Source organism: Leptonychotes weddellii, chromosome 5, assembly GCF_054177405.1.
Source record: "Leptonychotes weddellii isolate Sample4059 chromosome 5, ASM5417740v2, whole genome shotgun sequence".
Taxonomy (NCBI): Eukaryota; Metazoa; Chordata; class Mammalia; order Carnivora; family Phocidae; genus Leptonychotes; species Leptonychotes weddellii.
Window position 1 is genome coordinate 919,948 of NC_138373.1, and position 12,423 is coordinate 932,370.

The window sequence follows — 12,423 nt, forward strand, 5'->3', positions numbered from 1 at the left end:
GACAGAAGCAGGCAGGGGAGCTTGCTGGGGTGGGGGCACAGCCGGAGCCCTAGGAGGGTCAGGTGGGGCAACGCTGGTGCTGCTGGGAGCGCGGCGGGGGCCCTGGGGCCTCATGGGAGGGGCTGCCTTCGTGGGGCACTGCCCCCGCCATGCCCCCAGGTCAAAGTCTCAGGCAAGCCCCCACCCCAGCACTGCAGCTTCACTGGGGTGCCCCCCTCTCGTGGACGGGATCGTCCTGGGTTAGGGCGCGGTTCAGCTGGCTCCTGCGTGGACGCCCACAGCCAAGGGTCCTGGGCCCGCGACCCCTCCTGGGGTGGGACGGGAGTTGGGTCCAAGGGAGCCCCCCAGCAAACCCCGCCCAACCCAGCTGCCCAGGACGGCCGAGAGCGGGAGCAGAGAGGAGACCAGCGCGACAGCAGGGAGCAGGGGCTGAGGGGTGGGCCAGGCCAGCAGACGGGCTCCCCCTCCCAGGCCCTGCTCAATCCCCAGGCGACTCGAGGGAGGGGACCAGGCAGCCAGCACTCGGGGAATTCAGAACGTTTCATTTCAACCAGCCCCTTGCCGTGGCTCGCAGGGACATCAGCGCCCGCTTCCGTCACTGTGCAGGCAGGGAGCCACAGGCCGTGGGCATTGCTGTGGCAGCTCGGCGCCCCCCCCGCCCGGAGCGGACCAGCAGGCGGCCAGCAGAGGGAGGCTGCCCGGCCGGCTCACATCACCGCCTCCATGTGCAGGATCCTCAGGGCCTCGGAGATCTGGACGCTGGTGTCCATCTGCCCGTACATGCCCACCAGGAAGGCCCGATGTAGCAACATGGCTGCGTGTTCTGTGTGAGAGACAGGACGGACACGTCCGGGCCCCGATGAGCAGGCGGCTCCCGGAAGTAGGGCGTCCGGGCCCCCCAAGAGCCAGGCCTCGGGGAGCGAAGGCCTTGGGGGCACTGGGCCCCCTGGGCGGGACAGGCTGGGGCTCACCTTGGCAGAGGAGGGTGTACTCGGGCAGGTTCCTGAGGGCCGTCTGCACCACCTCGAAGTCCCGGCTGCCCAGGCAGCACATGAACGTGGGCAAGAAGTCCGCGGCAAAGCTGAGAAGGCGCATACTCAGGTGGGCACCTCTCCCGCGCCCGAGATCGCCCTGGAGCGCCACGGCCGGGCCCTCAGCAGGCAGGGCTGCGACAGGGCCGGGGTCCGGCGGTGGGGACGCTGGGCTCACCTGGGGTTGTTCTGGATGGAGCGCAGGGCCAGGCCGAAGGCCAGGTTGCGGCAGGGTTCCTCAGCAGAGCTCATCAGCCGCTGCAGGCTGGTCTGCGGGGGCGGGGGTGTTACCGGGGCTCCCCTCCTGTCAGGAGCTCAGCTCCTCAGCCCCCAGGCCTCCCGACAGCAACCGCAGAGAGTCGGCAGGGGACCCCGCTCCCCATGCCCCACCCCCCCCGCCACGGCCTCAGGACCCGGGGCCGGAAGCACTGGCGGTCTGCAGGCTCCAGCCCAGAGCAGGGGTGGGCTCCCGGCTCAACTGTGAGCACCCGGGGCAAGGCCAGGTTCAGACACGGGGTGCACCGTCCCCCCAACCCAGCACGCTTCCTACCAGAGGGCTGAGGGCTCCCCTGGCCCCCAGCTCGCTCACCGAGAAAAAGCCCAGGATCTCAGGTCTCCGTCGAGACATCTCGTCTATGTCGCTCAGGACTTCCAGCACGTCTGAGACAGGCAGAGGGGCACGTGAGGGCCACGTCACAGCTGCTGGACTCACGGCCAGACCCCTGTGTCCCCAAGCAACCCAGAGGCAGGAGGGGGCAAGCTCTAGGAGCAGAGCCTGAGCTGTGGCAGGACCCCCAGGCCGCACGGGCCCTCACCCCGCCTGCCAGGCAGGGGCAGAGCGGGGGCTCCACAGGGACCTGGTCTCGCCTCTGCACAGGCTCCGCGGCAGCGGGACCCCTGGTGCTCCGGCTGCAGTGTGGCCCGTCCGAATGCTGGCGCCAGTGCCCTCTGGAACCTTCCATGCCTCCTGAGTGCTGGGTAAGCCCAGGAGTCCCCAGCACCTCAGGATGAAAAGCACCGGGATTTGGGCCGGCTTCCCAGTCCCACCAGGCCAGCAACCCCAAATAGTCGCTGGTTGACCGGGAGGCTTTCAGAGGTGCAGGCCCCCCAGCCCTTGTCTGGCAGGTCTGAGGAGGCCAGCGATCTGCGCTGGAACCACCCTGCCCAGCTGCCTGTCCCTGGCCTCCCAGAGCCACTCCTCCTGCCAGGCAGCACCCGGCTCCCGGTGCTCCTCTCTGCACAGGGACACTGACCCCTAAGCGCACACCCACTTCTGGGGGCCACCAGCACCACGGTGCGCCCAACAGCCCATGTTCACGCAGCGGCCCTGCCCTCCGTTCCCCTGCAAACTGCGGGCCCCCCCCCACCAGCCCGCGGTCAGGCCTCCCTTCTGCAGGTGTCCCTCGGCCCCGGGGGTCCCCGATCTCCTGCTGTCTGCAGCCTGCTGCCCAGTGAGACCCCCAGCAGAGTAGCCCGTCCCTGCCTCGAGCCCCTGCATCTTCCCCCTAAGGCCTTCTCTGCCCCCCGACCATGAGGAGACAGCCCCGCTCCTCCTGCAGCCTGGTAGGGACCCTGCTGTCTTCTGGCCGGCAGGAGCCAGGTTCCCAAACTCACCCTCAACAGTCTGGCCCCGGGAAAGCCTCTTCATGTAGGGAGCCATTTCTGCTGCCGTCAGGGGGGTGAACAGGGAGACGCTGACCAGGGGCAGGGAGCCAGCCGAGTTCTCCTCTGGAAGCCAGGGAGTTAGTGCTGTTAGACGGAAGACAACACCGCCCGCCGAGGGCCTGTGGGAACTCTGGCGGGGGGCGGGGGGAGCAGCCTGCCAGCACCCAACACCCAGGCTCCAGAAACCACCTGTAAGCAAGGGCCGTCCCTGCCAAGCAGCCCCCAGAACCCCACGAGTCCAGAAGGTGCGGTCACTGCCCCAGGCCCGAGCACGATGCCCGGGACGCAGTGGGCGCTCAACAAACGTGCGGGAACCGTGAGCCCGCTGGGACCTGCCTGGGAGAGAGCACTCTTCTCCCCGAGCCTCTCCCCCGCCGCACGGAGCGTGACCTCACGGCAGGAGCAGTGCCAGCCCCGCTGCGGCCTGGACATGCCACAGGGACACCGGGATGGTCCCGGGGGTTGCCAGGCCTGCAGCCCCTTCCCGGCAGAACCCCCATGGGTCCCACTCACCGTCACCCTCCTCGTCCAGGCCCTGGTCGGCTCTACCATCCCTGCTGGGAAGGCTCAGCCCTGCAAGGAGGGACTTGAGCATCACCAGATCACTGCTGTCGAAGGACAGGTCGCTGGGGGAGCACAGGTTCTCCGTGAGGAAGACGCCTCAGATGGCGGGCGGGCGGGCGGGCGGGGAGGAGGCCAGGCCTTCGGGAAGCGCGTTCAGAACGGCGCCACACAGACGCAGCCCTGCGGCCCGAGCCCCCGCCACCCTGGGCTCCTGCACTGCATGCGCCCCCACCTCGGGAGCCCCTGACCCGAGCATGGACGTGCCTCCCTGCAGCCCTGCGGCTGGACCCTCGCCAGACGGAGCCTGTGTGGGCCGGACACGTGTGCACACACACACACACACACACACTCACTGCAGCGCGTCCGCGTGTTTCTGCAAGAAGGACACGGCCGCCGGGGCGTTGCAGGTCACGTACTTGTGGGTGAAGTACACGAACTTGTGGATGAAGGGCGCCAGGTGGCGGGAAGACTTCCTGTAGCTCTGCAAAGCGGAAGCCGTGCGTTCACAGCCGGAGCACCCCCGCCCCGCCCACCACACTTGCCCGGGCCTCAGGACGGGCCGCGGAGGCCCGCAATGCCATCTGCTGGGCGCTGGGCCCTATGTTCAAACTGGCCTTGCCGTTCGTGAGCCGCCAGTGCGGCCAGGCAGGTGTCTGACGAGCACGACAGCACGCAACAGCAGCTGGCCGCGGGGAAGGCAGCACTGAGCCCGACGGCGGCTCCCGGCCGGCCCCCCGAAGAGCACAGGCCTCCCCCGGGCACACGACAAGCGGGGAGCTGGTCCCCAGGGCGGGTGGCAGAAGCCACTGGATAGGCGGCCTGGCCGGCCCTTGATGCAGGTGCCCCCGGAGCCAAGTCAGGCCCGGGCCAGGGAGCAGAAGGGGGTGGGAGTGGCGGGGGCCGCAGGAGGTGACAGCGGGCAGAGAAGGGACAGGGGCACACAGGCCTGGGGAGCGTCCCCACTGCCCAGGCAGAGGCAGACGCACCAGCAGCAGGCGGACGAAGGAGCGCAGACAGTCCCACAGCGCCCCCTGGTGCTCGTTCTGGAACACCTGCGGCTGCAGCAGCTCCAGGACCCCCAGCACGTGCAGGAAGAAGGTCAGGTGGTTCTGCTGCCGGAACTCCTGGAAGTTGAGGTGGGTGCGGCCGTGAAGGAGCGCAGCGATCATGGGCAGGTGCCTGGGGACAACGGAGAGCGCTCATGGTCCGCTCCCCCAGAAATCCAGCACCCCTGCCAGACCCCGCAGGAAACGCACGCTCGGGGACACGAGACACACAGGCACACCCCGGCTTCCCCACGCGGCCTAGGGCTCGCAGACGTGTCCACCTGCAACCTGGCCACCCTGTCCGTCCCACCCGGTTCTGGGTCTACAAGGTGGTGTTTCTCCTGACCCACCCTCCAGGGCTCTCCCTGGGCCCAGCTCTGGCTCCGTCAGGAAGAAGCCGACAGCCGTTAACTGTGCCCTGTGGTCCACAAGGAAGCTTTTAGACTCCGACCCCGCTCTTGAACAAGCACCTGAGCACCGGCAGGACGTGAAGAACCACCAGAGGGCCTGCTGGGCTTGGGGTGGGAAGGGCCGGCTGGGGCCCCCATACCTGAGCAGCAGGATGGGGTGGGCCACAGCCAGCTTCCTGCAGGCCATGTTAGCGTCAGCCACTCTGTTCTCCGACGACCGGGAGTCGCTGGTGTCCGCGAGGAGGGTGATGAAGCGGTGGATGAGGCCGTCCAGCTGAGGGGACGGGGGCAGTGAGGGCCAGGGACTGCCCACAGCCCTGGCGTCTCACGTGCCTGCCCCACATGGGGCGAGCCCACCGCAGAAGGGCCCCCGACGGGGCTCACTGGGGGGGGGCGCCCCAGGTTCCCTGAAGACCTGGCATGGCTGCGGGGTGACCAGAGAAAGCTGTCGCCCCCCCCCACCCCGGACCCCGTGCTTTCTGGGTGCACGTCAAACAGGCCAAAGCCAAAGCCCCCAGAGCACCGCACAGATGGTACTGAAAGTCAACCCCTACACCAGACACACACTCTCACTGAACGCCAGGTCACTACGCGCATTCACACGCGAAACCAACATGGCGTACGAAGCATGACCTCAGCTGTCAAAATACGCATCAGAAAACACAAGGAAACGTGGTCATAAAAAAAAGAGTACTTCCCGGCATTGAACTGATAAAGGAGCAAACGCTACTCGAGGCCAGACCTCGGAAGTGGGTGCGGAAGACCCGTCAGATGCGTGCGCGCCCCCCCTCGCGCGCGCCCCCGCCCCGCGCGCGCCCCCCGTGCGCGCCCAAAGGCAGTGAAGGCAGATGGCGTGCAGACCTGCGCACGAGCGCGCGGCTGCGCGGTCTGAAGCAGGCTGGTCAGGCCGCCACCCCACAGCCCAGCCAGGTCCCGGGACCACGCGGAGCGGAAGATGGCCAGCGAGGCGCGCGTGCCTCCACCGCCCGGACAGAACGCTCCCACAGCGCGAGCTCCGGGGTGCTCGCCTGGGAGGGGCGGGGAGGGCGCAGGGACACTCTGGGCCGACGGGGGATGCGTGAGGGACGAGCCAGGGGGCCGCTGGGTCAGATGCCCGCCCCCGGGCAGCAGGCTGTGCGTCACAGCGCCTTACGGAGAACCGGGGGTGCAGGCGGCCGGCCCCTCTGCTGCGCCCCACAGCCGGGGGGCTGCTCGAAGGAGAAACGACCGCTTCCGGGCCCTCCAAGAGGTGCGACAGACGAGGGGCGCAGGGCGCGCTCTGCCCCCCGGCGCCCGGGAGGACGGCCGCCCAGACGCGCCAACACCACTCGTGTCCTTTTTGGTTCTTACGGCTGAGGAACTGCGTTTCTCCAGGACCTGGTTTGGGCTTGCACCCCAGGAGTGGAGAGCGGGGGTGGTGGCGAGCCCCCTCGTCAGGGCCGCCCCCAGCTGCGGCTCACCTTGCAGGTGCTGCTTCCCGTGGCACTTCCACTGTGCAGCAGGGCCTCAGGCACGGGCACCCGCAGCTCCGGCCACTGCAGGTAGAGCTGCACCAGCAGGTCCCGGCAGCGCCTGCCGAGCACACTGCAAGACACGGGGTCGGGGCTGCTGGGTAGATGGGCTCCTGCGGGCGGCGGCCCGGGGCCCGCGGGCGAGAGGGAGCCTCACCTGTCGCCCCACTGCTGCATGCAGCCCGTCAGGTGCGCCGTCACCTTCCTGACGCTCTCGTCGTGTCCACGGCAGCAGCTGAGCAGCAAGGGCAGCCGGGCCTGGAGGAGGCTGCAGGCGGCGGCGTCCCCGTCCTGGCTTCTGGCCTCCGCCTCCGCCAGGATCAGCTCCACCAGGCCGATGAGCTCTGCCGCCTGGACCCGCAGCACCAACTCCTCCCGCCGCTTCTGCAACCAGCACCGCCAGTGAGTGCCAGGGCCGGCCGGCCAGGCCCGCGCACGCCTCACCCCACCGTGCAGGGCAGCGCGCCCCAACACCTGCCTGAGGGGTGCGCTGGTCCCTTCCCTGCCAGATCCGTGGAACGTGGATGCAGGCCCAGAGGAAGTCCAGAGAGGCTGAAGGGTCAAACCTGCAAGGACGCGGGAGCTTTGCCTCAGTTTCCAGGCGAGAGAGGAGAACAAAGGGTAGGACGAGCCGTGGTGACGTCAGGTTTGGGCCACAAACACCACTTCCCGATCAGCTCTCTAGGTATGGCCAGGTCAGCTGTTCCAGGACGTGTGCTGCGCTGCCCCGCCCCTCCTGATGTCCCCATCTCACACCAGCAAAACCAACACTGGCCCCGCCCACCCTCCGGGCCCACTGGCCACACAGGGTGGGCATTTGACTCCCCTGCATACAGCGTGGACAACAGCCACGGACACCATCCGAGGAGTGGACCGTCTGCACTGGTGGTCGCCCAGAGCAGGGTCACTTGGACCAGGTGGGCTCTGTATCCCCACGGTGGTGACAGCCACTGCAGGAACCCCCTCCAGGGTGCCAGTGAGGGGAACGCTGGGTCAGATGCCCAGAGGGCCCCTCGATGCTGCCGCCAACTGCCTGCCAGGGTGCGGGGAGGGTGAGGGGTGCTCACCTCTGCTCCCGGTTCTTGCCCAGCAGGATGCGGATACACTGATGCAGCGTGGACCAGCTGGACTGGTGAGTGAGGAGGGCCAGCAGGTAGGGTCGGAAAGACGGCACCTGGGGGCCAGGATGACCTTTGCCCTGGGGAGGAAGAACACTGGGGATGGTCCCTGCTAGGCTGATTGGCCACCTAGCCTCGAGCCACTGGAAAATAGAGGAAGAGGAATGTTTCTAGAAAGACCCAGAGCTCCTGCCTGGAATGCAGCCCTGGCAGCCCCTGGACCACGTGGGGCCCAGCTGGGGCGCGCTGTAGATGCAACGTGTGCTGACCCAAACCAGCTCCTCAGAGATAGCGAGTGCACGCGAACAAACCCAAATCCCCAACTCCTGCTCCCAGAACTCTTAGAGTCTTGTCCAAAGGCCACCGGCCATGGAAGCACCTTGAGAGACTCGGGGACACCGGAGGGTGATCGGGGGTCTCTGAGACGCCCAGTCCCTCCCCACAGGGCCCCACAGGCTCCTTGGGGGACCCATCCCCAGCGGGGTGCCGGTCTCCACTCTCCACGGTGCCTCCTGTCCCTGCAGGAGGCCCTGGGCCGCAAAGTGCTGGTCCCCCTCCTCCCCGCCTGCCCAAGCAACCAGATCCAGCCGCTGCAGTGACTGGTCACCAGGGACAGGACACCCGTCCGGGCCAGTGAGCGTCAGGCCCGGACTTCTGCTGGAACCAACACAAAGAGACTGTCCAGGCAAGGGCTGCCGCGGGACCCCAGCACCCACCACACCAGGTTAGTGCCGGCCATCGGTCCTCGGAGGGGAGCACAGCCCACCTTGCTCCGGGAGAAGAGCAGCCTCTGCTGGAGGTCAGGGCAGCTGCTGACCACCTCGGGGTCTAGCATCTCCAGCCAGTCGACAAGCAGCCCCGAGCAGGGTCCCAGCTGTATGGCCTCCAGGCTAAAGGGAAAGGAGGGAGGGCTCAGAGACGGCCTGCCAGGGCCGCTCACAGACTGGCCGCGGCCCTGCCAGCTTACCTGCAGCTGTCAGCTTCCGACTCCCCTGGGGCCTGGGGCTCCTTCTCCTGCAGCAGCAGGGAGCTCACCACGGCAACGGGCCGCAAGGTCGGGGACGTAGGGGCGGGCGCCAAGAGCGCAGCCAGCAGCTCCTCCAAGTGAGGCGACCCCACCTCAATCAGACCCTGGAGGACTGCGGGGAAAACAGCGTGTTCCACGTCACTCCAGCGCGGGGGACAGACAGGCCCCAGACCACCGGACTCCAGGACGGACAGCCCCCGGGCCCCCCAAGGCCAGCAATGCCCGTGCGTGCCCAGGCCAGGGCGGCCAGTGGTGAGCCGTGGCTCAGCCTGAGTCCATCACCGGGGTGGGCTCACTGCACGCACAAAACCCCAACAGCAGAGCCCAGGCCAGGGCTACGTTGCCGGGGGTGGGGCCTTCCTGGCTGACTGCCACTCCTCTCCACAGGCCCCATTTTGGGGGCACCTGGGAGACGGACCTCTGCGCTCTGCAGCCAAGCTGGGGGTCCTCACAGTGCCCGGTCCTGCGGTACCTTTGCCGACAAGCTCGGGTTCCACGCCACAGTTCTCCCCTGACTTGAGGGTGGTGACCACAGCCCGGACGGTGGAGCTGACCACCTCCAAGTCCCCTCGGAATGCCAGGGCTTCGGCTAAGCGCAGGAGCCCGCTCCGCACTACAAGGAAGCATGTGTGTAAGCCAGGGGACAGCCCTCTGTCTCCACTCCCGTGGCCTGCCCTGTCCTGGGAGCCCCCAGGCCTCACGCACTTCCCGCCACGGATCCTACTTTGCTCCTCAAAGCCCTAGCTTTCCAACCCTCGGCCACGTCCACACCGATGCCCATCGGGGCCCACACACCCCAGGGGCTGACACCCCTGTATAACGAGGCTATCGCCCCCTCCCCACTGCCCCTGGGGGAGTGGCAGCAAGCCCGAGGGCCCACTCCCCAGGAGTCGGCCGGCCCTCACCGTCGCTGATCCTGTGGCGTGCTGAGTACTGGGCGGCGAACAGCTTGAGCTGGGCCTGCAGGGGCCCTCCCTCCCCAGCGGGGCCGTCCAGCCACTGTAGCGTCTGCATGAGCACTTTGAGGAAGAGTGACGAGAAGCCCGTGTCCTGGGGCACGCAGCGCTGTGGGGACGACCCGCAGCTCAGCGCAGGCGCCGGGACCAGGGCGGGGCCAGCACAGAGTCTCTGGCCATCGCGCTGCCCGGGGGCACCAGGGCCTCAGACAGATCCTTCCAAACCCCATGGCTACCGAGGTCCCCTACTGTTTGTGACCCACCGTCGTGCAGCTCAGAAAGAAGACACCACACATACGCGCACGGACACAAACATCAACACGTTCACACGTTCACGCGAGCTGAGAAGCAGATACGGCAAAACTGCAAAACCCGGGGCACACGCGTGGGCTGGGGGCGATCCCTGGTGCCGCCCCCTGCTCGCTGGAAAGCTTCGGGAAGCCAAGTTGCGGGCTCCACGCCCCGCTCCGCAGGGGCCTGCTTCCTCCGTCCCTGAGACGCCACACACCAAGGCCCACAGACGGACAGAACGGGGATGCTTGGCAGAGCCCGGGGCGGCTGTGGGTGGACACGAGGCCCCGGAAGACGCGCCGCGGCCCCCCTGCGCGCCCCCGGGCTCTGCCACACACACCCACCTGGTACTGGCAGAGCTGGCGCATCAGAGGGCAAGCGAGGAAGTGCCGCCGATGCATGGACATCACCAGGGCCCCGCTGTGCGGGGAGCTGAGCAGGGTGGCGATGGCCTGCAGGAGGCGCACAGTGACGCCCGTCACCTCAGGGCTCCCCTGACGGACGCGGGCCAGCTCCTGGCCCAAGGCCTGCTGCAGCGCGAGGGCAGCAGGGCGGGCGCTGGAGCTCTGCCACCGCGGGCCCGGGCTCAGCGGGAAGATCTGCAGCAGAGCAAAGGGCAGCGTCAGGAGGACGCGCGCGGCAGAGGCGGGCCCTGCGCCCGGCGCTGGCGCTCGGTTGACCAGGCTGTGCAGCCAACCGTCCCTGCCAGATGCCCCAAGGAGGCACAGAGCGGGTGCCCGGGACTCCTGACAGGGGCCTGCACGGGGAGCCCCACTTGGGGAGACCGCAGGCAAGCCCACCGCCCTGCAAACGTGGGCCCCTCCGTTTCAGAGCGGGACCCCGACCCCAGAGGGTGCGCACAGACTGCAGCTGGAGGGTAAGGGCGGGGCCCCTCCAAGCACGGCCCTGGGACTACAGAGAAACCCACTCGAGAGAAAGCGAGCATGCAGGCGCGCGAGCAGGGAGACGCGCTCGGCAGCGAAAGTCACAGAGTGAGGAGGTGAGCACCCATGCGGAGGACCCCGGGCCGCGGGCCGCACATGAGCACGCGCATCCACAAGAGGTGGAGGCACGGGAGCGAGCACTCGTATGACCATTCTACACGCACAACTCCGGACAGGCTGAAAGTCGGGGACTGTCCGCTCTAGCGGGAGCAGCGCCCTCGTCGGCAGAGCAAGTCAGGACTCCGCTTGCGGCCGAGGGCTTGTGGCACCTGGGCCAGTCCCACAGAGGCCTGGCGCCTGCAGGCACCGCCCTCGGGGCGGAACACAGCGGACAGCCCAGCTGCAGGGGCTCCGTCACAGCCGCCGTTCCGGGTTCCGGGTGAGCACAGCGAGGCACGCGGCAGGTGAGCAGCTCGTCTGCAGTCGCCCTGCTCTGGCCGGGCCGCTGGCTCCAGAGCACCCCCCACGCGGATGTGGAGTTCCGGGGTGAAGCCCCTCCCCACCTGGGCCCAGCACCCCGCTTCTGGAGAGACTCTCCCAGGCAGCCACGTCAGTACCTGCAGGAGCATGCTGGCCAGGTCGTCCTCGGGGGCAAGCTCCCGCACCTGGGTCACAGCCCGTGTCCGGCCCTGGCCCGAAGGCTGCTCTGGGCTGTTTTTGGGTTTGGGCACCTCTGCACTGTCTGCAGAGAAAGCGGAAGAGGCTTCAGCTGATGACTCTCCCCGGCTGGCTTCCAGCGGGGCACGGCACCCCCCACAACCACCCCCAGCTTCACTCGGGCCTGTTGGGGCCCGCGAGGAGCAGGGCCTTTACACAGGAAGCCGGATGCTGGCTGGTGATGACTGTGTGCCCTGGGTCTGGGGAGGCCCCACGGTGCCATGTGCTGAGCTGTGAGGCGGGGGGATGAGCCAGTACCTCGCCGCGGGGGCAGGGAAGCCGTGAGCAGGGAATGGAAGGTCTGGCCTCCGGACGCTCCTCTCTCGTGCTGAACTTCAACCAGGTGAGCCATGTAATCTGCGAGCCAGCAGCCAGCGGTTAAGCACCTGAGCCCCAGAGGAGCGAGGGCCTCCCCACCCCCACAGAAATCTGTGCTGGGAACACCGCCCCCCGAACACCCCAGCACTGGGTTTCACAAGCTCAACTACAGGATCTTTTAACAAAGGACCAGGTCGCGCTGAGCACACCCCTGTGGCTCCTCCATCGTCAAACCCCAGAACACGTACAGATGCTGGGGGCGTGCTGGGACAGGGCAGCCCGGCCTCTCCTGAGTGTTCCAGGCATGACATCCTGCCGGGGTGCCCGCCCTCAGACCATCCCTGTTGCTCGTGCTGGGCCCAAGGCGCTCGGTCGGGGTCTGCAGCAGACTTGAGGACCCCGAGTCTTACTCTTGTCCATGATGTTCTGCTCCAGGGTCTGGGGGTCATGGGCCACCGCCTGGTCCAGGTACTGGAGGAGTTTGCTCATGCTGGACACGGGGATGCCAAAGGACTGCACAAAGAGCAGCAGCTGCTGGGGCTCCAGGTCCTGCAGGGCTGAGAGTGACGCTCACTCGGTCACCCCTCGCTCAGTGCCCCGGGCCCCTCCCTGCCCCAGCAGGCTCACCATCGCCGCTCGGCTCACAGCCGGCTCCCCCACCCCACTCCCTGAGGCTGCTCCTTCCCTCTCGCCCCTGAGCTCCCCTAGAATCATCGCTGGCTCCCTGTGGCTTACAAGGAGTCCAGCTCCTTAAGTGTGCCCTCCCCCGAACTAACCCCACCGTGCACCAAACTGCCTCCCAGACTGCCCTGCACCTGCCCAGGTGCTACCCGACCGGACACTGCACTGGCCACTGTGGGAACAGTGCTCCTCCTCAGGCGGGCC

General features: G+C 67.9%; 1 protein-coding gene across 9 annotated transcripts in view; it reads right to left on the reverse strand.

The window, feature by feature from the left end:
• Window positions 1-522: 522 nt before the first annotated feature.
• INTS1 (integrator complex subunit 1) overlaps window positions 523-12,423 on the reverse strand; it is a 29,670-nt gene continuing 17,769 nt past the window's right edge. For 2 of the 9 annotated variants that reach the window (XM_081819197.1, XM_081819198.1), the window contains exons 27-48: window positions 11,949-12,095; window positions 11,479-11,577; window positions 11,121-11,245; window positions 9,964-10,218; window positions 9,278-9,437; window positions 8,845-8,985; window positions 8,313-8,484; window positions 8,112-8,235; window positions 7,295-7,425; window positions 6,706-6,793; window positions 6,385-6,611; window positions 6,177-6,300; window positions 4,857-4,990; window positions 4,247-4,439; window positions 3,614-3,741; window positions 3,210-3,322; window positions 2,646-2,780; window positions 1,847-2,005; window positions 1,621-1,691; window positions 1,210-1,301; window positions 972-1,081; window positions 523-823 (exon numbers count right to left, since the gene is read on the reverse strand). In XM_081819197.1, coding sequence (XP_081675323.1) covers window positions 708-823; window positions 972-1,081; window positions 1,210-1,301; window positions 1,621-1,691; window positions 1,847-2,005; window positions 2,646-2,780; window positions 3,210-3,322; window positions 3,614-3,741; window positions 4,247-4,439; window positions 4,857-4,990; window positions 6,177-6,300; window positions 6,385-6,611; window positions 6,706-6,793; window positions 7,295-7,425; window positions 8,112-8,235; window positions 8,313-8,484; window positions 8,845-8,985; window positions 9,278-9,437; window positions 9,964-10,218; window positions 11,121-11,245; window positions 11,479-11,577; window positions 11,949-12,095 — 3,044 coding nt within the window. In that variant the 3' untranslated portion in view covers window positions 523-707. Of the gene's footprint in view, window positions 824-971; window positions 1,082-1,209; window positions 1,302-1,620; window positions 1,692-1,846; window positions 2,006-2,645; window positions 2,781-3,209; window positions 3,399-3,613; window positions 3,742-4,246; window positions 4,440-4,856; window positions 4,991-6,176; window positions 6,301-6,384; window positions 6,612-6,705; window positions 6,794-7,294; window positions 7,426-8,111; window positions 8,236-8,312; window positions 8,485-8,844; window positions 8,986-9,277; window positions 9,438-9,963; window positions 10,219-11,120; window positions 11,246-11,478; window positions 11,578-11,948; window positions 12,096-12,423 lie in introns of those variants that run through there. The other 7 variants (XM_006737178.3, XM_081819202.1, XM_081819200.1 and 4 more) reach the window with 6 other exon arrangements.